Below are 25,182 nucleotides of genomic sequence, written 5' to 3' on the forward strand. Positions count from 1 at the left end.
AGTGCTCTTCTGTGTGTTCTCATCGGGGAGGAAGTTCCTTTGGTGCCTCACAGTTCATGTGATAATGTGATTAGCAGACTGACAACGTGCACTGCACTGTTTGTTTGATTGATCGATTTCTAGTCAGGTACTCAAGAATCTTCATAGGAGTTGTTTGTTTGTGATTAATTTTTTCAGGGCATATAGACTGCTTTGCCAGCAAAGTGTTTACCATGGAGCAGGCATGTTAATGAGATGACGTAGGATACTCATGCGGACTTTGGTCCAGGAAATATAATTGCTGGAATCTCTCTACTTCAGAGGGACTGTCTGTCTGTGTGTGTGTCTGTGTACGTACGTGTATGTGACGTGTGTATATCTGTATACTGTACTGTAATTTAAAACCTACTGGCCTGATTTATTGCTAATTTTCAGACAAAGGAGAAGAGCTTTGGTGTTCTAAACGGTGAGAACAATTAGTTAATTTTCTTAACAGCACAGGACATATGAATTTAAATGGATTGAAGTATTAGCCTAATTTAAATATATATATATAGCAACATGATAGCATGTTACAGTATATAGCAACATGAAAGATTGTAAACATCTTTAGGAAAATTTGTATTACTTTCAGCAACACTTCAACTTTTTCTGGTAGTAATTCAGATTACTTCCTTGTTTGTCTGAGCAAACAATCTGCAGTCACTTGACTGCTCTTGTTTACTTGGTTGCTCTTGTTAAATAAAAATAATCACAGGTCAATGTTTAATAACATACAGTATGTGCAGTATTGGATACTGCCACTAACACTGCTAGAGTAGTCACTACTGAATGTCTCTCCTTAAACAGATAATTTTCGAGAGGCAAGCTGATCATGGCTGAGGGATCCACTCTTCGAAAGAGGTACCGGGCCTGCATGATCCTGAGTGGAGCTGGAGATGCACTGGGGTACAACCGCGGCGACTGGGAGTTTGAGTCAAATGGTGAAAAAATCCATAAAGAGGTAGCAGCGAAAGGGGGCTTGGAGAACCTGAATGTTAAGGAGTTTCCAATTAGTGATGACACGGTCATGCACCTTGCAACAGCTGAAGCCTTAGCAGAGACTGGAAAAGATGCATCGGTGAAACACTTGTATGATGCCTTGGTTAAAAAGTACATAGAGTGTATGGATGATATGGATGTCAGGGCCCCAGGTAAGAATATGATCATAAAATGCATTTTAGACAGACGTAGACTGGAAGTGCTGCACTTTAAATCACTGGGAAAAGATAATAAAACCAAGCTTCTTCTTACTTTTTGAGTTTTATCACTTTGTTGGAGGTTTTTTTTTAATGCAAAAACATTGTGACCTCCCTCAAGGTGTAGATAACTTTTTTATGCTGTTACGATTTATACCTCAGACATGGACAATTCTACCATAGTGTGTTACTTTAAAGGAACACTCCACCAGTTTTCCATATGTCATTCCCTTAACTAAGAGGAGTTGATACACACCTCTCGCATTTCAATGCATGCAATCAATGGCTCTGGCGAGCGACGGCACTTTGATTGAAATATGTTTTTTTGAGCTGTTGTTTGATTTTAAATTACTCATAAGTGGTGAACTACACTATTACCAGGGTTAATATTGACAAAAATTGTGTCTCCCGAGAAAAGTAACATTTTGTATGATTTTGTATTGGAGATATAGCTCTCCGCGCCCTCTTCAGGATGAAACATGCCATGGCATTTTGGTACAAAATGCTATTGGAATGCTGACGTAGTCCTGCACTTCTCTGGCGAGTCTACGTCACCGGGTCATTACAAATTAGGAATGAAACGCCCCAACACCTGCTGCCCTGATTAGCCTACCTGTGATAAGCCATGTCTGCAGCACTCAATCCCAGATTGACACAAAATCACCATGGTTGATTGGCTGCAGCAGTGCTGCATTCCCTTCCAAATTTCAGAACGTCCTGCCCATTTTGAAAGCCTTTTTCAGAAATGTGAAGTGGGTGGAGTTATGGAGTGCAGTTAGACTTTAAAGAGTTACTTCACCCCATAACTCCACCCACTTCACATTTCTGAAAAAGGCTTTCAAAATGGGCGAGACGTTCTGAAATGTGGAGAGAGAATGCAGCACTGCTGCAACCAATCAACCATGGGGATTTCGTGTCAATCTGGGAATGAGTGCTGCAGACATGGTTTATCACAGGTAGGCTAATCAGGGCAGCAGGTGTTGGGGCGTTTCATTCCTAATTTGTAACGACCCGGTGACGTAGTGTTGGACGAGAAGTGCAGGACTTAGTCAGCATTCCAATAGCATTTTGGACCAACATGCCATGGCATGTTTCAAACTGTAGTATGCGCGGAGAGCAATATCGCCAATACAAAATCAGACGAAATGTTACTTTTGTCGAGAAACACGATTTTTGTCAATATTAACCCTGGTAATAGTACAGTTCACCACTTATGAGTATTTTCAATCAATCATCAGCTCAAAAAACATATTTTAGGGTGCAGTTACCCTTTAAGCAGGCAAAAAGGATAACTATAATGTATGGTGGAGCACTTCGACTTGGCACAGTAATGTCATCACTCCTGAAAATCCAAGATATTACTGCGCCGAGTCGAAGTGGACGCTTTGAGACGCAAGAGGTATGTATCAACTTGTCGTAGTTAAAGGTATACTATGCAACGTTTTTCAGTTAATCAATTCGTTCCATACTGTTATATATGATTAAATGAGTCATTACCGGTCGAACGGTGTTTTTTTGGCCGCTCTAGTGGTCTGTAGCGGTAGAACCACACTTGCAACTTCAGGAGACACCGGGCACGCACCCATGCTCTACTCCAGGAAGTGTCATGCACGGCAGACTGACCGATTGAGGATTTTTGTCAAATATACACGCTAAAGCTGTAGGGGAAGCGAAACCGGCAATGAAATCGCCAATCCTGCATAGTATACCTTTAAGGGAATAACATGATTTAATAGGAAAACACGGTGGAGTGTACCTTTAACATCCTCACTGTAGTAAAACCAATTGTCCCTTCTCTCACATCTACAGGTATCACATGCATTGGTAGCATTGGCCAATTACAGGCAAACCAGGTGGGAGACTGGAGGATCCCTTTCAACAAAATTGGTGGGGGCTGTGGGGCTGCCATGAGGGCCATGTGTGTGGGCCTGCGCTTCCCTGGGCCCGAGCAAGAGCACCTCCTGGTGGCCGTGAGTGTGGACAGCGGCCGCATGACCCACCACCACCCCACGGGCTACCTGGGGGCGCTGGCAGCTGCACTGTTCACAGCCTACGCGGTGAGGGGCTCACCCCCAGTAGAGGCCTGGGGCCAGGGTCTGATGAAGGTGCTGGAGAAGGCCAAGGAGTATGTGAAGAAAGACGGGTATTGTGTTGAAGAAAACATGAAACAATGGTGAGAGTTCAGCCTGAATGTGTTCACTACTGAATGCTTCGCTTAAGTTTTTCCCTATTTTTTTTAAAGCAGGCATCCCTGTGGGCATGTAATTGGGCTTCGGGATTTCGACAGGAATGGCATGTTTGAACCCTTTGCTTTGTAGTGAGGGGAATTGTGTTATTTAAGGAACGATTCATATAGATTTTTGCAACTAGTGTTTTTTTACTTGCTAGGACCCCATTGAATACAAAACAACCTGTTTCCAATTTTTTTCATCATTTTTAGTGCCAAAATTCAAAATGGCGGTCAATGTATGCAGAAAAATCACAAAAAATAACATATAGTATAGTAATTCTGTGACTATTCTCTGGCAAATATATTTTGTTGACTGATTTGACTTCTATACACCCTATACATCTCATTTTGAGATTTAGACATCATCTTGGCCCTGAAATCCAAGATGGCCACCATCTGGTAGAGCGAAAACATCATTTTTAATACACAAATGAACTTTTTAACCAGAGCACCTACAATGATGCATGAAGACCGTTTTTGTGGTAAATTGACCATAAGGATTGTGATTTTGACATCATTTTGACATTAGCTCATTGTTTTGACCCCAAAACCCAAGATGGCCACCATCTGGGAAGGCAAAAATGTGACGTTTAGAAGAAACACTGCCTTTGACACCATAGATCATGACATACTACTTGATAGGCTTGAACATACCATAGGCATCAAAGACTCAGCACTCACTTGATTAAGATCATACCTTACCAACTGTCGACAATTTGTACTGGTCCATAACGAACCATCTACCCAGATTATGATAAAATATGGAGTGCCTCAAGGCTCAGTACTGGGGCCCCTCTTATTTTCCCTGCATTATGCTTCCCCATGGTTCTTAAATTAGGAAACATGACATTCATTTCCATTCTTATGCAGATGATACACAATTATACTTTTCCATAAAGCCTGATGAATTAACCCTGTTAGGCAAACTTGACACAATCATGTATAAGAGATATAAAAACCAGAGCACCTAAAATGATGCATGAAGACATTTTTTGTGGTAAATTGACCATAAGGATTCTTTTGACATTAACACATTGTTCTGACCCCAAAACCCAAGACGGCCACCATCCAAGAAGTTTAAAGTAATAGAAGATTAGTCCGAATCAGAGCATTCTGCCTCACTAGACTCTGAATCACCACTATCTGATGAAATTCTACTCTGTACATCATCATTTTCATTTTCTTCCCAATCATACTCGCACTACTATCTTCCGTGCTGTCTTCAACTGCCCTTAATGCAGGTAGATGAGTTGGAAGAGCAGGTATAGTGTTGCGGACAGGGCGACAATGACCATCCACCAACTCCCATCCATGTCTGATTGGCATGGGATGGTGCTCAGGGAGGGATGGCGTACTAGATATGCCAAGTAGTTGTCACAGAGGCAGTGTTGGCACAAGATATCTTCATCTGGGGTGAGACTGATAGATGATTTATTTTTCATGCTCTTCCACTTCACTGCACCTGCCTCTGCCATGGTGCTACTCTTGTGGTACTCTTGTGACCACAGATGACATGTCTTGTGAACTTGGATACTTCCTGCAACACTTCCTCCTCAAGGTCAAGGCTAAAGCATTTAACACATTGCTTTGTAGTGTAAGTAACATGGGGCATCTACAAAAATTGATATGAGGCTACCTGACTGACATTGCACAAACTGTTGATGCAGAGATTATTTACTCTGGTGGCCCCCACTGTACTAACTTGTCAACCCAGCAACCAATGCAGAACTTCTGCTTTCACCAGTCTGAGGCAAACACTATCATCTCAACACTATCATCTTCTCCACTTACGCAATGCTGCGAGAATCAGGCTATCATGGACCTGTTGTCCTTGATTCTGCTGGTAATGATGCCTATGTTGAACCAGCGTTAATCTCAAAGCAACTTTCTGGTATGCTCTACATCAAGAGAAAGTAGAATATGGTAGCCTGCAGTGATCTGATAACTGACAAGATGGTAGACTGCATTGTGCAGCTGCACTGTATGATCGGATGTGATCCTAACTGGATTCTGTGGCAAGGATAAGAATTCAGTGTATGACCAAATGGCAAAGAACCCTGTGCAAATAGCTCTCACAGTGTGGAGATAGCCTTGACTTTGAGGATGAGGTGATACAGGAGGTGTTACAAGTTCACGAGACAGATCATCTATGGTGACCACAAAAGTAGCACCATGGCTGAGGCACATGCAGTGAAATGGAAGAGCATGAAAAAAATGATAATCTCCCTCCAGATGAAACCAGAACCTCCAGAAACACTATATTGCCAAAAGTATCAGGTCACTTGTCTTGACTCGCATATGAACTTAAGCGACATCCCATTCTTAATCCACAGGGTTTAATATGATGTTGGTCCACTTTTTTCAAATATCTAACTGATACTAACAGCTTCAATTCTTCTGGGAAGGCTTTCACACAATGTTTAAGAGTGTGTGAATTTTTGACCATTCTTCCAGAAGCGTATTTGTGAGGTCACACACTGATGTTGAACGACGAGACTGGTCTCTGCTCTAATTCATCCCAAAGGTGTTCTATTAGGTTGAGGTTAGGAGGTCAAGTTCATCCACACCAAACTCTATCATCCATGTCTTTATTGACCTTGGTTTGTGCATTGGTGCACAGTCAAGTTGGAACAGGAAGGGGTCATCCCCAAATGGTTCCCACAAAGTTGGGAGCATGGAATTGTCCAAAATCTCTTGGTCAATGCTGAAGCATTCAGAGCTCCTTTCATTGAAACTAAAGGAACATGGGGATTAATTAGAGCGGAGACTGACTCCCAAATGCGCATCTGGAAGAATGGTAAAATATTCCCATAACCAGACTCCTAAACCTTATGGAAAGCCTTCCTAGAAGAATTGAAGCTGCAAAGGGTGGACCAACATTAAATTAAACCCTATGGATTAAGAATGGGATTTAATATGCAAGTCAAGGCATGTGACCCAATACTTTTGGCAATATACTGTAGTGTAGCAACTGATCAAACAGGGTGATTATTAATATACATTTTCTTATTATAGCTCAGGGGAGGCTATTCCTATACTAACTCCTATCCAGTAAAGACACCTCCCATGTCTCTTACATATAGTGTAGTAGTAGGCATGTGATGTAGTCTACTTTAATGACCTTTTGAACTCTTTTATAAAAGTCCATGTCTGACCACACAAGTGCTGGTTCATTTTCCTGGTGGTCCCCTGCCATCAGATCCTTAAGATTACAGAACTGAGTTCTTCCTGAAAAAGCTCACGCTTCATTTTGTTTATTGTTTCCGAGTAACAAGGGCTGTGCTAGTATATTAATTCAAATGATAAAATGTTCAGAGGTGGTCAGAAATGACCCACAGAAGAAACTATTCAATTTTGGGAGTGATCCGTATCACCGTCGGGATTCTGGAGGCGTTTATGTTTTTTGCTTTGTGGTGTAATGGCATGGTATGACCACATGGTGGCGATCTGAATAGTTTAGGTTCAAATGTATGACAACCTAGGTAGATTGATACAGGTTGAAGTCTGCGGAAGTGCTTTTCTAGTTAGGTTATGTGAAGGAAACATAATCAGTCAACGGGTATGCAAATAAAAGTACCATAATAACATAATGGTGGTTACACCCATTATTGGTTGATTATCATGAGACTCATGTTACTAATGGTCATATTTAGTAATTCAATTATTTAGAAAATGTATATATGATTATACCTAATATATACCATATGTCCATTTGAAATGTTTAAAAAGGCGATTATTTGCCATTTTTGGTGATATATCCGCCATCTTGGATTTCGGGCCTGTGCAGCCCGGGAAAAAATCGGAAACAGGTAGTTTTGCAAACTATAGGGTCTGAGGAAGTGAAAAAACATAATTTGCAAAAATCTATATGAAATGTTCCAAACACTTTATTTTGCTACATATCGCCCTACACTATTGGACAAAGGCGTCTGCTAAATAACAATAACCAACCATAACAGCGCACTGCACTAGTTATTACTAATTGTAAGATCTTACACTTCCATTTTTGTATTAGGAACTACTTTGGGGACAGCTGGAGAAAATACCTTGAGAAAAGGGGAATCCTTGAAGGGACTGGAAAAGCCCAGTTTCCAGATGACTATGGAGTGACGGCGAGGGAGGTTTTCTACAAGTCAGTCAGCTTCGGGGGAACAGGCGGTGCCAGCGGACATGACGCACCTATGATCGCCTACGACGCACTGCTGCGGGCTGGGAAGTCTTGGACTGAGCTGGCCAATCACGGCTTCTTCCACGGAGGTGATAGTGACTCCACTGCCGCCATTGCTGCTGCCTGGTGGGGTGCCCTCTACGGCTTTCACAACGTGCCCAAAAAAAACTACGAAAAGCTGGAGTACTACAAACGGCTCTATAATGTGGCAGATAAGCTTTACAAGATGAGGGGAATGCCACTAGCCTTGTTGACACCAGACCCTTCTCAATAGTAATGCAGAGTTGGGTCTGGGCAAGATTCATTCATGTAATTTACAACGACATTGTACCACATTGAAAGCTAATGTTTTCTCACTATACCTACATCTGTCCTCTTTCAAACACAGTTTGAGCTGATCAGATAATGTGGAAATGAACATGATGACTGGCAAAATAAATTACTGTGATATTGTTTTAATAAACTACAGTATAAACATACATTTAACAAGTCAGCATTATAGCGCATACATTCAGTATTAGGCCTATGTGTTTTCTGTAGGCTACATGTGTCATTGGTCTACCCTACTGCATAAAATAACATTATCAAAATGTATTCAGTAGCCTGCCACCGTTGCAGATATCACATGTAAGAAGGTATCCCTTACATTTTTTGTACATTTTCAAACATTCCAACATAAGAAGGCAGTTTGAGAAACGTATGGTTTTCATTCGTAATTAACTAACCCTAAATATGACGCTAGCTGTACTTTGTACACCACCTCTCCTAGCTAACACTCTGGTCTAGCCTACAGTTCTCAGCCTCTACAGTTGTCTCACTCCTACATTCTGCGCAGCTGCGCATATGTAAAGTCGTGGGCTGTTCTGCAGTCTTCTGCCATACTCTGGTCCTGGAGGCTCGGCTGGGGTGTCAGGGGGGCAGCCGAAGGCCATTGCTGGTGGGGTGCAGAGCCCTCTAGTCTACACCCAGCATAAGCAGGGCCGGGGTGCTGGCAGTAGCTTCTCGATTGGTGGACCAACAGGCCATTAGCACAAGTGGAGGTTTGTTGATGTTTAGTGGTGATGATGGCCAGTTGTTCGACCAGTGTCCTGTCAAAGTGCTCTACTAAGCCATTGCTCTGCAGGTGTAGGGATGTGATGCGAGTTTTGTTCATGCCCAGTGGGGTATACTACGAATCTCGATTAGTGGGTTAGCGAGGTATGTTGCGCTCAAGGCCAGGGTATGCTGTCATACGAAAGTGGATTTGTTTTAGCGTCGCTGTATCACCATGGTATCTTATGCTCGCAACCAAACCTGGTCGGGAGCAGGTTATGTGCTTAGTTATAGCTCAAATCGTGAAAAATCACCGCCCTCTGACCAATTCTAACCAATCCATTATCGTGAAAAACGAAGTTATCTCACGTGTGCTAATCTGTCAAACTTCGAACAGGTTCAGCCCCGCCTCTGCAAACATTTTGAATCTCGAAGGCGCTTTTAACTATGTTGCGCGTGCAAATATGTCTCTACTATGGACGGGTTCCGTATCTATGGACGTGCATACCATGCAATATTTGATGACCATCGATTTTTTTGATGTTATTGGTTAGACACTAAAAAAGACCACCCTAGATTTCTCTGCCGCTCATAAATGCGGAAGTAATCGTTGGTTAACCTAGGCCAGTGGTCCCCAATTAGTTTTCCCCGAGGGCCAAATTCTGTACAGCAAGTGAGGCTGAGGGCCAACAAATCCCCCCCCCCCCCCCCCCCCCGTGATACGGCAGGTTAAAAACTATGTATTATTGCTAATAGCAAACAAACAATTGTACACATTTCCTAAATGAAACTTAAAGCATTATCAGCTGCCACACATTTATAGGCCTAAGTGCCTGATGTGAACAGAGGCAAACTGTGGACAATTACCCATGTGGACATCCACCCATGGGTGTTGGAGGCTTTTTGAAAGTGGGTGGTACTGATCGGCAGAAAAAAAATGAGCTCTGCTAGATGCAACTTCCTCTATTCTGGTATATTTGAACAGGTTGTTAGATTAGACTTTTATCTTGCAAAGTAAAGCTTTTGATTCAATGACTAATTCTGAACCAGCTTTAAAGGAGCATTTCACCCATTTACATTAAGCTTTTTATTGTTAGAAACCCAGTCATATTTTCTAATGGTCGTGCATCATTCCCTCATTTTCGCCTGAGATGGGAGAAAAAAGCCGAAAATGTATTTTTGGGTCATGTGGATAAAATCCAGCAACTCCCAGAATTCCCTGCATTTCACTGCCTTACCAGCACCCACCAGGAAGTAGACAAGTAGCCTACACAGAAGGACTCATTAATGTAACATTTTGGCATTAATAACGATTCTAAAATTACAACGATCATTGTTTTATGTTGTACTCAATCTTGTGGCCATATATCAATGTTGCTGGTCTTCAAAAGGAATTAGCGAAAAAATCGCGAAAAAAACCAAAACGTTAATTAACATATTTCCATGTCAAATGTCCCGCAAATTGACAGCAAAGGCCTATGCTAGAATACCCGACCTGTAACAAGTATTAGTATCGCTAATACTATTTGTGCAATAACTTGTGAATAACGTTAGGATAACTGACCTTGTGAGAGCTAGTCCATTCTAGCTTGAGCTAGCCGGAGCTAGCCCAGGCAAAGGCTAATCGACAGCCAATGATCCTAATCGACGTCCAGGCTTGCTGCAGGCCTTGATGGAGGCCTTATGTTCTGTGCTGTATTACAGCTCGTGCAGGTCATCTCGTGCATCAAATTCACATACCAGATCTTCAGAATTCCCATTTGCCATATCAGTTTCAATATCAGCATTCAATGAATTAGTATTTAATATTAAATCGTAGTTACTTATCAGCTTTCTCCACAGACCGGGAGCCTATAGCTTCCAAAAAAGATGGCGGCTCTATGTTTTAGTTTCTGCAAGTGAAGTCCCACCGCTAGCGCCCCCTCTTGGAAAAATGAGGAAAGTGTTTGTAGTTTCATCTACTCAACAAAGATATAGGGCTTCCTGCTTTCAATGATGTAAAATGACGATTTTTACATCATTGAAAGCAGGAAGTCCAACATTGTAAACCGTATTTCTCCCGTCTCAAGGCAAACTGAGGGAATGTTGCACGGCCATTCAAAAACATGACTGGTTTTCTAAGGATACAAAGCTTAATGCTAATCGGTGAAGTGTCCCTTTAATAACCTCATGATAGGCCTAGTTAACCTTGCATGCAGTTGCCATGATCTGTTAAATTAATTTCTTTAATGTTTTGAATGCAGGCCCTGAGTGGCTAATCGGGAGCTTCGGGAGAATTCCTTTAACGTTTTGGGGTAGTCTGAATGTCGTGATTGTTTCTGAAGCTCATTGTGCTGTGCCGTCGTGGCACTTCAGCAGAGCAGTCGCAGCCCCTTATCACTTTCCCAAATATTAATAAAGTAGCCCTCGCAAAAACTGTGCATTAATATTAGCAGTGGTTTATTGACACGGATTTAACATAATCAAAACGAGAAGGATTTCGCGAGTGTATTGTAGCCACTTCCAGCGGTTACTTCAGCTAGAAATTGACTGCTCATTTGTCTGTGCGTGTGTGCGCTTATGCGTGCTGTGAGGACAGGCAATGAAAACCTGAGAATGAGATGGAGTTTCATTGTAGCATTTGTAATCAATTGGAATAAATTTGACATGGACGTCGGATACGAACAGTATGAAAAGTGAGTGACTATCAGATGTTGTAACCCACTGAAGTAGAGAGATCGCTAATCACGCGTGGCCAACATGACTGTTTACCTTTGTTCAGACTTGACGTGGCGGGCCAAAAAAATACTGTGCGCGGGCCGGATCTGGCCCGCGGGCGGCCATTTGGGGACCACTGACCTAGGCTGTCTGGTGCGTCTCCACGTTTCCCGATTGGTCAAAGTCACCCCAACCACGAGAACGCGCACAGATCTGAGCTGAAAGCCTAGTTGGACAAATTCATCCTTGAGTGAGTTTCGTAGTACCACTCAACTCTGATTGCGACTTTCGTTTTTAGCAATCCAGGTTATCCAAAGAAAACCTGGTTATGTTCAACGAGATTCGTAGTATACCCCACAAGTCGCCGAATACTCAAAGTTATGGCTTATGTCCCAGCCGCAGTCACCTGGTAAGGTGAAGTAGAATAGAATTGATCCTTTTTTGATCCCTGCATTTAACCCAATTTAACAGAATTAGTGAACACACACAGCACACAGTGAACACACAGTGAGGTGAATCACACACTAACCCAGAGCAGTGAGCTGCCTGCCCAACCAACGGCGCTCGGGGAGCAGTGAGGGGTTAGGTGCCTTGCTCAAGGGCACTTTAGCCGTGGACTGGTCGGGGATCAAACCGGCAACCCTCCGGCTACACGCTCGAAGCCCTGACCAGTGGGCCACGGCTGCCCCACTAGTAGTTCATGGTTGACACATGGCGCATACCTGATTCTGCTGTCAGTGTGGACTGTGTCCAACCCGACTCTTACCATACTGTAGGCCTGCCGACTGGAAACTGCTGGAGACAGGTGTGGGACTGTTCAGGAGGGCCTTTGTTTGACGTGCAGCTGTCACGCCATCTGCAGAAGTCCTCTATGTCTCTCCTGTACTGCCCCAGGAGAAACTGTCATAAGTGACGGAGGGTTTTGGTGCTTATTGAAAGTCCTACTGTAATATGCCACCACTCACCCTCTCGGCTTAGCTGTGCCAGCACCCTGCCCACTCCTTGGCCAATTGCGTCACAATCCAGGATGAATGGGGGGGGGGGGGGGGGGGGGGTCAGCTGGGGCCGACACAAAGGCCTCTGCCAGCGCTTTCCTTAGCGAGGTGAACGCTGTTTGGCACCAGAACAGCGGTGCAGCCACGCAGGAGCATCCCCTCACAAACCTCCTGTACAGTAATAATAAGGGTAAGCCTAGAAAGCTTCTCAGCTATTGCTGGTCAGTTAATGTGGGACAGTCTCTGGCCGCTTGTCGTCCATTGTGCTAATGCCATCTCTGCCCAACCTGTGCCCAAGGAATGACACCTCCTTCTACATGAGGTGGCACTTTTCTGAGTGGAGTTTGAGACCTGCCGCTGCTATTCACTCCAAAAAGTACGACAGAGAACTGCCTCAAAAGTGGAGCCATGGGCAAGGATATTGCGCAGGTACACCACACACTCGCACCAGGGGACTCCTGACAGAACCGTGTCCATCAGCCAGTCTTTTGAGGCTGGTCAATTGCAAAGGAGGACTTTGAACTGCCAGTGGCCGTGGTTAGTGCAGAACGCAGTCTTTGGTTTGGCAAAGGGAGAGAGAGGCATTTGCTGGTATCTGGACCTTAGGTCCAACGGTTTGAACCAGGCTGACCCCACTATCAGTTCTTCCTTGTCACCTCGTCGAGCTGTTGTGGGATAAATGTTACATGTTTCTCATTGTATTAACTGTTTAATATAGCTTACATTATACATTATATTACACATTATATAATGAACACTAGTTGCCATCCTGGCCTTATGAATGTGAAGACAACCCCATGTGAGCCAAACACAGGGGTAATGTGTGGCAATCTTAGATATATGATGGTGACATCACAAACACAAACATGGTTTAGGTTGAGAAGTTCTTATCTCTTAAACATTCTTATCTCTGTTAAATGCCAGGTGGTTAAAGACTCACTGATAAGTGTATCTAGTGAATTTCCATGTGTGTGTGTGTTAAGGGTATAAGAACTGGCTTCACCCACAGATGTTACTTTGGGCTTGTTACTTTGACTTCCATGTGGGTAACTTGCTCCCGGTACCGTGAATAAAGCTGCAGTCTCACACCAATTGTCTTGGAGTAATTTTGACCACATATTTGGCGACGAGGATGGGATTACCTATCTCTGAGACATAGCGAGGAGGTCCTTGAAGTGTAGCAACAGTCGCCACAATTCTTCACCCTGTTGAGGGTATAGATCAGAACGTCTATCAAGCAGCTCTGGCTCCATCTCCGGTTGCACCAGTTGCAGTTGAATGTAAGTTCCATCTTTTGTTGAAGTACGAGCTACTAAATTTTAACAGGTTGCACCACACAAAAATAGTTTCAACGGTAAATAGTTTCAGTTATGACTTAAATTGCACACTAACTTACACCCCCTTTCCCTAGATGTAAGTCATAAGAGGTAAGTAATTAAGTAGCCTAAGTCATAAGAGAGAAAGTCATATTAGAAAGAGTTAGGCTAGCTATCCACGGGAGCGTACCTATGTTCCCCAGGTCCTATGTTCCCCGGGTTCTATGTTCCCCACTTTGTATGGGCCCGGGGAACATAGGACCCTTTTCCCCCTTAATTTCGAAAAAGGGTCCTATGTTCCCCGGTTTTCCCAAAAAGGGTCCTATGTTCCCCGGTATGTATTGAAACCGGGGAACATAGGACCCGGGGAACATAGGGATGACCCCGCTATGCACTGCGGTAGCCCAGGCTATGTTAGGACTGAAATATTGGTGGCTGAAATAGGGAAGGTAACTTTAAGTCCCTTTTATGTCTGCTTTTTAAATGTAAATATGAAAAGGCCTACTGAACAGTCAATCAATTTATTCAACTCTGCCTGGCTTATCGGCTGCACTGCAGTCGGTGTAAAGTCTAGCTTTGATTGTATGGAGTGCCGCCTAGCATTCATTGGGCTGGGGTCTTTCAATGCTCACTGATTGATTTGATCGGCGTATCATTGCGCCACCCTGCGACTTCAGATCAGAAGCAGCTAAAGTAAGCCTATCTTGACTTCTTGTCTGGAAGCGTTAAAGAGGAACTATGCAGGATTGGCGATTTCATCTCTGGTTTCGGTTTCGTTGTTCGTTTTCGCTCGTTTTATGCTTGCATTTTCTCTGCAGAGCTTCCCCGACAGCTTTAGCGTGTATATTTATGCATGTATAGGCTATATTTAAATATATAATTTGCAAGCGTGGTTCTTCGTCTCAGACTTCCAGATGTAAACAAAGAGCGATCGTCTCCTGCAGAAAGTTGCATAGGGTCTCTTTAATTTTTCACTTAAGAGAGTAATGTAACTAACTCATTTAAATTCCAGTTGGCCTAATTGTAATTGCGTTACTTGATTTAAAGAAATGCTTAGTTACATGCTCGTTACCGCTAAAAGTAGTGGAATTAGTAGTGCGTTACTTTGTAATGCGTTACTCCCAACACTGCTGACGTATGTGCAGGTGTTTTAGATGCCTCTTCATATCCACAAGGGCCCGTGCCTCATGTTTCGTCACATGGTCACGTCTAGACGACGGGAAGTAGAAAGCAACTTTATAGCAGCGTTTGTATCAGGTTTGTATCCCCGCCCCTGCAGTCACCGGCAGATCTCGCTGCTGCAAAAGGTGAACTTGAACGCGTCTCTGCCTGTGCTCCCACCCCTTTACAGCGCACTGGCCGTAGGCTATGATGGTATCTCCCACAGCTGAAATACGGAAGTGAAAGTGAGTGCTTTTTTGAATAGCCTTTATTATGATATGGTATAATGAACAACAATAACAATGATCAACATGATGCTGCAATTCATATCGATTGAAATGTTTCGTTTACTGTCTACAGTGTTCGTCGTCATGGGGTAGGTAGTAGTTCCGTCGTTGCCTTAGTTCATGTGATAACGTGACAGCAGCAGATAGCCTACTGTCAAAAAGGAAGGGTGTAGCCTACTTTGACAGGGATACTAGAGTCATTGAATGTGACCGATGAAACACACGACTTCGTAAACTGTTGGAATTTGAGTTGCCCCAGATTTGCAACAACGCATGCATTTCAATACAGTGGAGTGAAGGAAACAGGAAATGGGAACTACGGTGAACTAGCGACATTTTTTAACATGGCATTACTGTACATGGTTTGCTTCCGGCACCAGTTTTTTCATGCTGATTGGTAAATTAGATTAGATTATAATATTTGTACAAAGACAACGAAATGCAGTTTATCTAACCTGAAGTGCTAAGTGTAGTGGCAGTAGCCTACAGTAGTGTAGCCTACAGTTGGTTTACAGTAGGCTAGGCCTATAGGCCTGTAGCCTGTAGGTGCAGAGTACCAGCAGTTACCTTTTGAACAGAATGAACAATGTGTTCAGGATGCACAGAATGTAACAGTAGGCCTAAGTTAACAGTGGCAAAGAGCTTAAATAGGCCTACTTTTAGGGTTGTGTCGTGGTGCTTTTGTCATCAAATGTTGGGCGCTTGGCACTAAAAGGTTCTGATGTTTCTTAAACAGTCAAGAGTGTGTTTTGGGCGTAATATCCTATAAATATTAAACCAATGAGCATGACATCTGTCATTTCCTGTAACAGCTAGTATCACCACTTAACCGTGGTTTCATAGTCAACAACAAAACAGTTCTACATAGTGAATTACTTTCGCTACTGACTGACAAGGGGTTATTCAGTAAAAAACATAGCCTAAAAAAGGATGTAAGATGGTGATTTTTGGATCACGCGCCAGATCACACCTTCTGCCACCCAAAATCCGCCATTGACTGGGTATAAGATAAAAAATAAACTCTGTGTCACACTTTGTAGGCCTGCCACTTTGCGCTGTGTTTCTGATCGCCAAAATAGAGCCCTCGGTGTTAATGATCTAGTAGCATTTGGGGAAGATCACACGGTAACAGAGTTACACTCCCACTAGATTTTGTGGTGTCACTCAGCAATTAATTAACCAATATTTTTAAAGTAATATATCAATTTGTATGTGCCTACATGCACTTAAGTGGTAACACAAAATTATGGAATTCAATTCAATCTGTATGTGACTTTAAAGCCAGAGAGTGCTCGGTAACAGAGTTACAGTACAGAACTTTAACATCACTTTTTTTTTTACCATATCTTAAGTTCTTAAAATATAGCATAGCAAATATATTGAAGGGTTTCTATACTTGTTTCCTATGACCAGATAAGATTTTGTGACTGTGACAAGTAACGTACGTCTATGACATACAGTATATGTTTCATAGGTCTCTTTGTATTATTCCTCCATAACATATAGCATTTTATCACTGGCAGTCGGAGGCTCTCTGATGGGGAATCTCCTTCACTGTTTTCACCTCACACATCCAGGACCTTGTGGCACTGTTGTAAAATCCTAGCCTGGTCATACCGAACCCTCGTACTAATATCGCAAAGAGGTCTGGACCTACTCCATTCAGAATCGATTTCAGGCAGGAGGCGTGAACTCTGTTGAAGTTTGAAACGATTGGGCCTGATCTTACCCAATCGCGTTTGGTCGTGACAGCTGGAGACTACAACGCGCATACAGTATGCTCGACGTCATCGTTAACACCTGCCTCCTCCCCCCCCCCCCCCCTAGTAAAATCCTAGTCAGCCAGGTCAAATTCCCTGTTTGTTTGCGCAATCCTGGGCAATAATTCTGATTCCCAAATGATTCTGATTTTGGGGGCAGCCGTGGTGTACTGGTTAGCGCATCGGGCTTGTAACCGGAGGGTTGCCGGTTCGATCCCCGACCAGTCCACCACGGCTGAAGTGCCCTTGAGCAAGGCACCTAACCCCTCACTGCTCCCCGAGCGCCGCTGGTTGGGCAGGCAGCTCACTGCTCTGGGTTGTGTGATTCACCTCACTGTGTGTTCACTGTGTGCTGTGTGTTCACTAATTCGGTTAAATTGGGTTAAATGCAGAGAACTGAATTTCCCTCACGGGATATTCTATTCTGTTCTATTCTGATTCTTGTCTCCGTCATCACTCTCCTCGTCGGACATAAAGGCAGCACGGCTCCTTGTGGATAGCGATAACCGTCTTGGTCCAAGTTTACTTGGTTGCTCTCGTTAAATGGCAACGCCATTAGACAGTGTCAATCATGGGTCAGTGTTTGATACTGCCACTGATACTGACTAGACTAGTCACTACTGAATGTCTTTCCTCAAACAGATCCTTTTCGAGGGCCAAGCTGGTCATGGCTGAGGGATCCACTCTGCAAGAGAGGTACCAAGCCTGCATGATCCTGAGTGGAGCTGGAGATGCACTGGCGTACAACCACGGCGACTGGGAGTTTGAGAAAAATGGTGAAAAAATCCATAAGGAGGTAGCAGCGAAAGGGGGCTTGGAGAACTTGGACGTCCTGCAGTTCCCTGTCAGTGATGACACTATCATGCACCTTGCAACAGCTGAAGCCTTAGCGGAAACTGGAAAAGACGCATCAGTGAAAGATTTATATAACGCCTTGGTCAAAAAGTACATAGAGTGTATGGATGATATGTCTGGCAGGGCCCCAGGTAAGAATGTGATTTTTTTTTTTTTTTTTTTAAAAAGAAGCTTCTAGATGTAGATTAGAAGAGCTGCACTTTAAATCCCCGGGAAAAGACAATGGCCGCTTGCGCTCCTAAGAAGTTCTTAGCATTTAAGAGCTTCTTAACGAATCTGGGAAACCCGGCCAATGACACCAAGCTGCTTCCAACATTTTCATTTTTACCTTTTCATTTTTTTATATTGTGAGATTGCAAAACATTTGTCATTGTTTTAACAACTTCCACCACTATGGTGTGTAGACAATTTCACTCTTAATGCTTGTACGATTTATACCTCAATCATTGACAGTTCTTCCGCAGTTTGTTACTTTAACATCCTCACTGTAGTAAAACCATTGTCCCTACTCTCACATCTACAGGTTTCACATGCATTAGTAGCGTTGCCTATTTAAAGGAAAACCAGTCGAGAGACTGGAGGCTCCCTTTCAGCAAAGTTGGTGGGGGCTGTGGCGCTGCCATGAGGGCCATGTGTGTGGGCCTGCGCTTCCCTGGGCCCGAGCAAGAGCACCTCCTGGTGGCCGTGAGTGTGGAGAGCGGCCGCATGACCCACCACCACCCCACGGGCTACCTGGGGGCGCTGGCCGCTGCACTGTTCACAGCCTACGCGGTGAGGGGCTCTCCCCCAGTAGAGGCCTGGGGCCAGGGTCTGATGAAGGTGCTGGAGAAGGCTGAGGAGTATGTGAAACAAGAGGGGCATTGTGTTAAAGAAAACATGAAACAATGGTGAGAGTTCAGCCTGAAATGTGAATTCATTGCATGTGTTGCCATTATATTTGAAGGTAGCCTGACCAGCTTAAGGTTGTTTTCTGGTTGACCAGCTTGTTTGACCATCCTATGATGGTTGACCAGCTAGACCAGCAAATCTCTTGCAGAAACATACCTTCAGATGGTTTACCCAGCTTACAATGGTAATTCAGCTGGTTTTGCTTGTTGTACCACCTCAAGCTGGTCATTTTAGTTGGTGTTGCTGGTCTACATTGCTGTAGCATGACCATCTTACATCAGCTGTAACCCACATGACAGGTTGGTCACACCAGCATGATCAGCTTCCTCAGATGGTCACGCCAGCATGACCACCTGGTGGCCTAATCAGATTCACCAGCAAGAGTTGGAAGAAAACCAGCAAAGACCAGCTAAAACCAGCCATCAGCATAAGCTGGTTTCTTGCTGGGTTTTTTTTTTAAAAGTAGGGTATATTGTTAAACATGCTGTGTTGCCCAGGGGCCTGTACTACGAAGTGGGGTTGCTGGCTTATCTGGGTAACTTAGTGAGTAAGTTGATCACCTGTGGCGTAACTTCCCGATTAACCCATACTACGAAAGGTGGATAGGTTTTAACTGAGGTATGCTGCCATGGCAATTTACGCTGCATCTCAAACCTGCTCCGAGAAGGTTATGTTCTTGGTTAACTTGAGGTTTGCGGTTAACCACACCCTTTAAAGGCTAGGTACCACCCCACAATGTCGATATAGGCAGCCGTGGTGTACTGGTTAGGGCTTCGGGCTTGTAACCGGAGGGTTGCCGGTTCGATCCCCGACCAGTCCACCACGGTTGAAGTGCCCTTAAGCAAGGCACCTAACCCCTCACTGCTCCCCGAGTTCCACTGGTTGGGCAGGCAGCTCACTGCTCTGGGTTAGTGTGTGATTCACCTCACTGTGTGTGTGCTATGTGTGTTCACTAATTCGGTTAAATTGGGTTAAATGCTATTCTAGGCTACCTGGAAGATCCGTACGACATTGAAACGCAAATTGTTGAGGGCTCACTTAGCAGGGCGAGGGTTTTTAGAGGCTGTCAGAATCCGCTGACGTACCCGGACGATATTCTCTATGAAATATATAGATTTTCAGTCGAGGGAATTCGTTACATCTGTCAGCTGACCGAGGCAGACGTCTCTAATGTCACCCACTGTAGCAATGCCCTTACGATAGAGCGGATAGCCTTTCGTTAACTTTGCCAGTGGACAATGTATTCCATCGGTGATGCTGAACATCTGAGCAAGAATTCTGTATGTCGTATGATTCGCAAAGTAGCCTTCTTGCTCTATCTATTGAACACAACATAGATAATCAGATTAAAAAAAACTGCCAAATAATCAGCCTTCCACTATTATGTGTGATGGCCTACTCTGCTACTGTAGAACACTGGTGCCTTTTCTCCTCCGTTAGTGTTGTTCAAAGACACCTTTTTTTGTTAGCTGTAAAACAGAGGCCAAGTGGAGGCTATAAGCATAGGCTACAACATACAGTCCCCTCCAAAAGTATTGGAAACTCATATTAGATATATTGCTATATCATATACACATTCACAATATATACAATTCATAATAATATGTATGTATTTTGTATAAGGGACTTCTTCGAGGACAGATGGGAAAAATACCTTGAGAAAAGGGGAATCCTTGAAGGGACTGGAAAAGCCCAGTTCCCAGATGACTATGGAGTGACGGCGAGGGAGGTTTTCTACAAGTCAGTCAGCTTCAGGGGAACAGGCGGTGCCAGCGGACATGACGCACCTATGATCGCCTACGACGCACTGCTGCGGGCCGGGGACTCGTGGACTGAGCTGGCCAATCACGGCTTCTTCCACGGAGGTGATAGTGACTCCACTGCCGCCATTGCTGCTGCCTGGTGGGGTGCCCTCTACGGGTTTCACAACGTGCCCCCCAAGAACTATGAAAAGCTGGAGTACTACTACCGCCTCTCTAATGTGGCAGACAAGCTTTACAAGTTGAAGGGTATGCCACTCTCCTGATGTGTTAACCTATAGGCTGGAGTAGAATTTTGGGCTTAGAGAAATACAGTATATACAGTGGGGAACACATGTGTTTTTTTGTTTTTTTTAAATATATATTTTTTGGGGCTTTTGTGCCTTTTTAATTTTGACAGGACAGTAGAGAGAGACAGGAAGCGAATGGATGAGAGAGTCGGGGTGGGATCCAGAAAGGACCTCGGGGCGGGAATCGAACCCGGGTCGCCGGCGTGCGGTGCAGGTGCCCCAGCCAGTTGCGCCAAATGTATCGTAAATAAATAGTATTTGACCCCCTATGTAACCCAATGGGAATTTAACACATAGGGTTAACATAGGGGCAAGCAGATTTTTTATTTTTAAAGGCCAGCTATTTCATGGATCCAGGATATTATGCATCCTGATAAAGTTCCCTTGGGCTTTGGAATTAAAATAGCCCCACATCATCACATACCCTTCACCATAGCTATAGGGATTAGCATGGTGCTTTTTCCAGTAGGCCTATTAGCCTGTTTGATTTACATTGAGCTCAATGAGCATCAAACAGGCTAATAGGCCTACTGGAAAAAGCACCATGCCAATCTCTAGCTGGTTCTTAGGAAGAGCATTTATTTATTTACGATACATTCTTCAATCACAAAGAAAATTGTTTTTTTTTATTAAGACATTAAGATCAATTGTCAAGTGATGATTTTATATTCCTCTTTTTAAATTGATCAGAGATTGTTAACGTTACGTCCTACCTCGCCTTACTGCATATGCACCCGTTCTTCCGACTGCACTGACTCACTCTGACTGCTCTCCTTACACATGAATATACTCATAGCTAGATCTGGACTGAGTGACTTGAGTTGATTACCACCATTGAAAATATCATGTTCAAACTCAAGAACTGCACTGAATTTTGTTGTATCTGCTATAATGACAAATAAAGATATTGTATTTTAAACCAGCTAAGCATGTTGAATGTCTTTGTGTAGTCCACATCAAGGAATTGTCATTATTTTCACATTAGATGCATTTTTGAATGTAAAAGTAGCTCAGTTACTCCGCCTTGCACAATGGTGAATTGCATTGTTGTGTGTTTTGTTAACATTTTGCACATTTTGATGGTGTGTATTACTCACTTATTACTCAAACATTAGATGTCTTTTGTAAGTTTAGCTCGAGGTATAACATTGTATAAAGTGGGCTTCACAGGGTTTGATGGTTGTCTATTTGTAAACTCACATTTTGTGTGTGTGTGTGTGTGCGTGCATGTGTATGTGTGTTTGCATGATGAGCACACTTTGGTGTGTGTGTGTGAGCATTGTCCATGATTTGCAACTACCCACTTTAGCCAGCAGATGGAGCCATTATCATTTGGACTATTTTGGTTCTCTCGGTTTTCAGAGAGGATTGCATTCAAGGAACTACAGTAAGAAGCCGCTGATTACCAAGGCACATTGGTTATATATTGGCCTAGTAAGCTGAGATCATGTGCATGAAGCTTTTCCACTTATGGCATTTTTGTTTTACACTATAAAACCTTCTGGTCAGAGGAATCTCCTCCCTGTAAAGATAAACAGAGAATAATATCATTCTCTGTGTCATCTCTTTTTCGGTTTATTTTTTCTTTATTCTTGTAGCCTATTCACTAATCATCTCTGTCTATGCATGAAAGGAGACTAACAGAACATGGTTTACACAAGAGTGGCAGTCATTTTGAAGTCACCATTTTCATTTGAAAATCGCACCATGTAATGTTGCTGGCCTGGGCACTAGAACTGTTGGAATAGCCTAATTATGGAGAGCCCAGGAGTACTCTTCCAGGGGTATAGGTCACACATATCCAACTCTGCAGCCACACCAGGTCCTGCTGAATGGCCATCTTCATGAACACAACCTGGTGTTGTTCAGGCCAATGTGACATGTTAAGGCCCGGAACACACCAACCCGAATATCGCCCGTCGGATGCCTGAGGAGAGGATAAGAATGTAAGAGACATTCTAGGATCCATTTTACCAGCGTGGTTATAGTTTCAGTATGTTCATGCATTCTCTCAGATGTCTAACTCAATAGCATGCAAATGACTGATCAGTTTGATTGACCTATTTACATGGTTGGATATCTTTGGCTGCCTGCTGTACAAACAATGATGTACAGTAAGCAGGACACATTATCTACTTTACTCTCTTGAGTCTCAAACTCCAGAGAAATGATGGCATCTTTGGCAAAGAAATAGTCTTTTCCCGAAACGGACACCATCCTGCCGGTCAGGGTGGTGCAGGTGAGGCGTACAGTACACTCCTGGGTTCTTCTGGGTTGTACACCATCTTCCTACAGACCACATACATTACCAATCAGCACATGGCCACATGTTGGAAGAAAATCAGGCATTATTTGAAAGAAAAGCATCTGTGTTCTTCTGAATGAATGAGTTCATTATCTCATTGAAAAAAAATAATTTCTTAAATGAATATTATTATGCTTCCATGTATTTCTCAAATGTAACAGATAGTTGAACTTACTGTAATACAGACTGCATCTGCTGTCCATTTTATGGTGAGACCTGCACCACAAGAAATTCCTTGTACTCCGTACTTTTCAAATATTTTGATTGATGCTGTATATGATTATAGGCAAAATGTTCAATGTTGGCTATCTGAGTTAAATAGCATCATGGTATGTGTCTTAGCCGTCCACTTTCATCATGCCATATAAAACCTATAGACTATATTATATTTTTATATAGAATATCATGAAGGCATTTCTATACAAACATATGGTAATTAATTAGAGTCCAGAAATGGACTAGCCTGGTTGTACCATACCCTCAAACTAATATCGTACAGAGGTAATGGTGAAGGGAAATGAAAATTGAGCGGAATTTTACATATGACTATGCCAGGCTAGAAATGGACTCAAACACTGAAAATAAACAACTGTTTACTCACCTTGAGTAGACACAGAGCAGAGTGCAACATGTGGCTAAATAAAGGGCCTCTCTCAAGGGCCTCGTTCCCACTGATCTCCATAAAGAATGATGAGGCGGCAACAATGGGATAGTCTATCCAGTGTTCTTTATAGATCAGTGGGAATGAGCCTGGAGGACCAAGCATCGAGGAGAGATGTTGAGAAGGGGCCAAAGACTTATAGACTTAGAAAATATCTAATAAGAAAGCAGTGCTTAAGTCTGACTGCACAAGGCCACAAGATGGAGCCAAAGGGTAAGACAACATTCAAGTGCTACCACACAGAAAAGGAGTTTCAGTTACAGTTTCAGAAAGTAGATGGAAACTCACCAGCCACCTAGGCAGTGATGCATGCTCAAAACTCATCAAAGGAGTGCTCATAATCAAAATGAACATAACATGAGCAGGCCTCTGCATTGCAACATGGGGATGTCACATACAGTATATGTGCCTCAAGAAGGTTCGGGGTGAGAATGGGAAACTCCCAGACCTCATGTTCATATGGTTATGGTTATGGTTGTGGTTATAGTTATTTAGCAATTTAGCTAAATATTTTTGGTTATGGTTATAGTTATTTAGCAATTTAGCTATCTTAGGCTACATATACTGTTTTGTGTTTCTTCAAGAAAGTCAAACAATAGTTTAAATGTAACACCAGTGATTGTGTGGTTAAGGCTTTTGTATTATACTGATATAATTTGAAGTGATTATTTTGTCTTTACGGAAAAAAAAATCCCTGAGACTCATAGAGTACCACTAGAGAGAGTGCCTACCTCCAGTTTTAGACCTTTGATTTAACGACTGTACTTTACTCTAAAGTGAAGGAAAACAACCAGCAGGTGGCAGTGTAGTTCTGCAATCTTGTCAAACATGTGTTCTGAATATAGAATGTCTGCCTTTTCTATGTTTTACTCTTAAAAGGGAGGATGGTGTCAAGTGAGCTCTTGCGTTGAGGTCTACATGCCCAGACCTGAGTGTAATCTCAGAGAGACCTTGTCAGTCGGGTGGTGATAAGGTTAAAATACCAGGTGTTGTTTACATTACCTTATCCTTTAGCTTTACACACGAGTAAACATAGGCTTGTGTCTGAAAATAAAGTCACGTGTCATAGAACTTATAGCAAAAGTGAAAATCGTAGATGGAAAAATTGTTGTGGTTTCAATGCAGTGTGTGATGGGCATATTCACAAGCTAACGGAACACTGCATTCGCCAACCTTTCTGTCTTTTTTTTTGTCTAGATGTACCATAGGCCTAAAGAACGTAGCAGATAGGAGAGGTCATCACAGGTGCCCTTAAGAAAATAAACTATATTTCATTTATATAGGTGAAAAAGTGTTGTGAAGGAGATGGTCTAATAACTCAAATCTGATGACTGTGAATCATATTTCCAGTTACATCTTACCTTCACACACGATGTGATTCGCCATCCCACTTTTCAGTTAGGTTAAGTGAAAGGTATGGTTTATAAATACTAGGCTATGCATTGTATGGGTCAGGATGCTAGCACACAATACCTACACCAATAATAATAATAAGAAATATTCACTTCAATATTCAATATTCCAAAAATATTCACTTCCTACCTAAAACAGTCTAGTCTG

General features: G+C 43.0%; 2 protein-coding genes across 5 annotated transcripts; both read left to right on the forward strand.

Annotated features, from left to right (window-relative positions):
• Nucleotides 1-314: 314 nt before the first annotated feature.
• Nucleotides 315-8,073, forward strand: LOC134078463 (ADP-ribosylhydrolase ARH1-like). Its single transcript, XM_062534417.1, has 4 exons — nt 315-445; nt 829-1,172; nt 3,027-3,390; nt 7,463-8,073. Exons 2-4 carry the CDS (start codon nt 854-856, stop codon nt 7,887-7,889), a joined length of 1,110 nt encoding a protein of 369 aa, XP_062390401.1. The 5' UTR covers nt 315-445; nt 829-853; the 3' UTR covers nt 7,890-8,073.
• Nucleotides 8,074-14,927: 6,854 nt separating this feature from the next.
• Nucleotides 14,928-21,578, forward strand: LOC134078464 (ADP-ribosylhydrolase ARH1-like). 4 transcript variants are annotated; one of them, XM_062534419.1, is made up of 5 exons: nt 15,056-15,192; nt 17,506-17,849; nt 18,242-18,605; nt 20,230-20,615; nt 20,767-21,578. In XM_062534419.1, exons 1-5 carry the CDS (start codon nt 15,119-15,121, stop codon nt 20,772-20,774), a joined length of 1,176 nt encoding a protein of 391 aa, XP_062390403.1. In that variant the 5' UTR covers nt 15,056-15,118; the 3' UTR covers nt 20,775-21,578. The 4 variants fall into 4 exon arrangements, with proteins under 4 accessions (XP_062390404.1, XP_062390403.1, XP_062390402.1 ...); XM_062534420.1 differs by having other exon boundaries at nt 14,928-15,061; nt 20,230-21,578; XM_062534418.1 differs by having other exon boundaries at nt 20,230-21,578.
• Nucleotides 21,579-25,182: the final 3,604 nt, after the last annotated feature.

Source organism: Sardina pilchardus, chromosome 4 (genome assembly GCF_963854185.1).
Source record: "Sardina pilchardus chromosome 4, fSarPil1.1, whole genome shotgun sequence".
In the NCBI taxonomy this organism is placed as follows: Eukaryota; Metazoa; Chordata; class Actinopteri; order Clupeiformes; family Clupeidae; genus Sardina; species Sardina pilchardus.

Excerpts from the sequence above, each read along its gene's own strand:
- LOC134078463 (XM_062534417.1), top strand. The coding sequence starts at position 854 with ATGGCTGAGGGATCCACTCTTCGAAAGAGGTACCGGGCCTGCATGATC. Across the intron at positions 1,173-3,026 it reads TATGGATGTCAGGGCCCCAG|GTATCACATGCATTGGTAGC; the intron begins GTAAGAATATGA and ends TCACATCTACAG. Across the intron at positions 3,391-7,462 it reads GAAGAAAACATGAAACAATG|GAACTACTTTGGGGACAGCT; the intron begins GTGAGAGTTCAG and ends TTTTTGTATTAG.
- LOC134078464 (XM_062534418.1), top strand. The coding sequence starts at position 15,119 with ATGATCAACATGATGCTGCAATTCATATCGATTGAAATGTTTCGTTTA. Across the intron at positions 15,193-17,505 it reads ACAGTGTTCGTCGTCATGGG|ATCCTTTTCGAGGGCCAAGC; the intron begins GTAGGTAGTAGT and ends TTCCTCAAACAG. Across the intron at positions 17,850-18,241 it reads TATGTCTGGCAGGGCCCCAG|GTTTCACATGCATTAGTAGC; the intron begins GTAAGAATGTGA and ends TCACATCTACAG.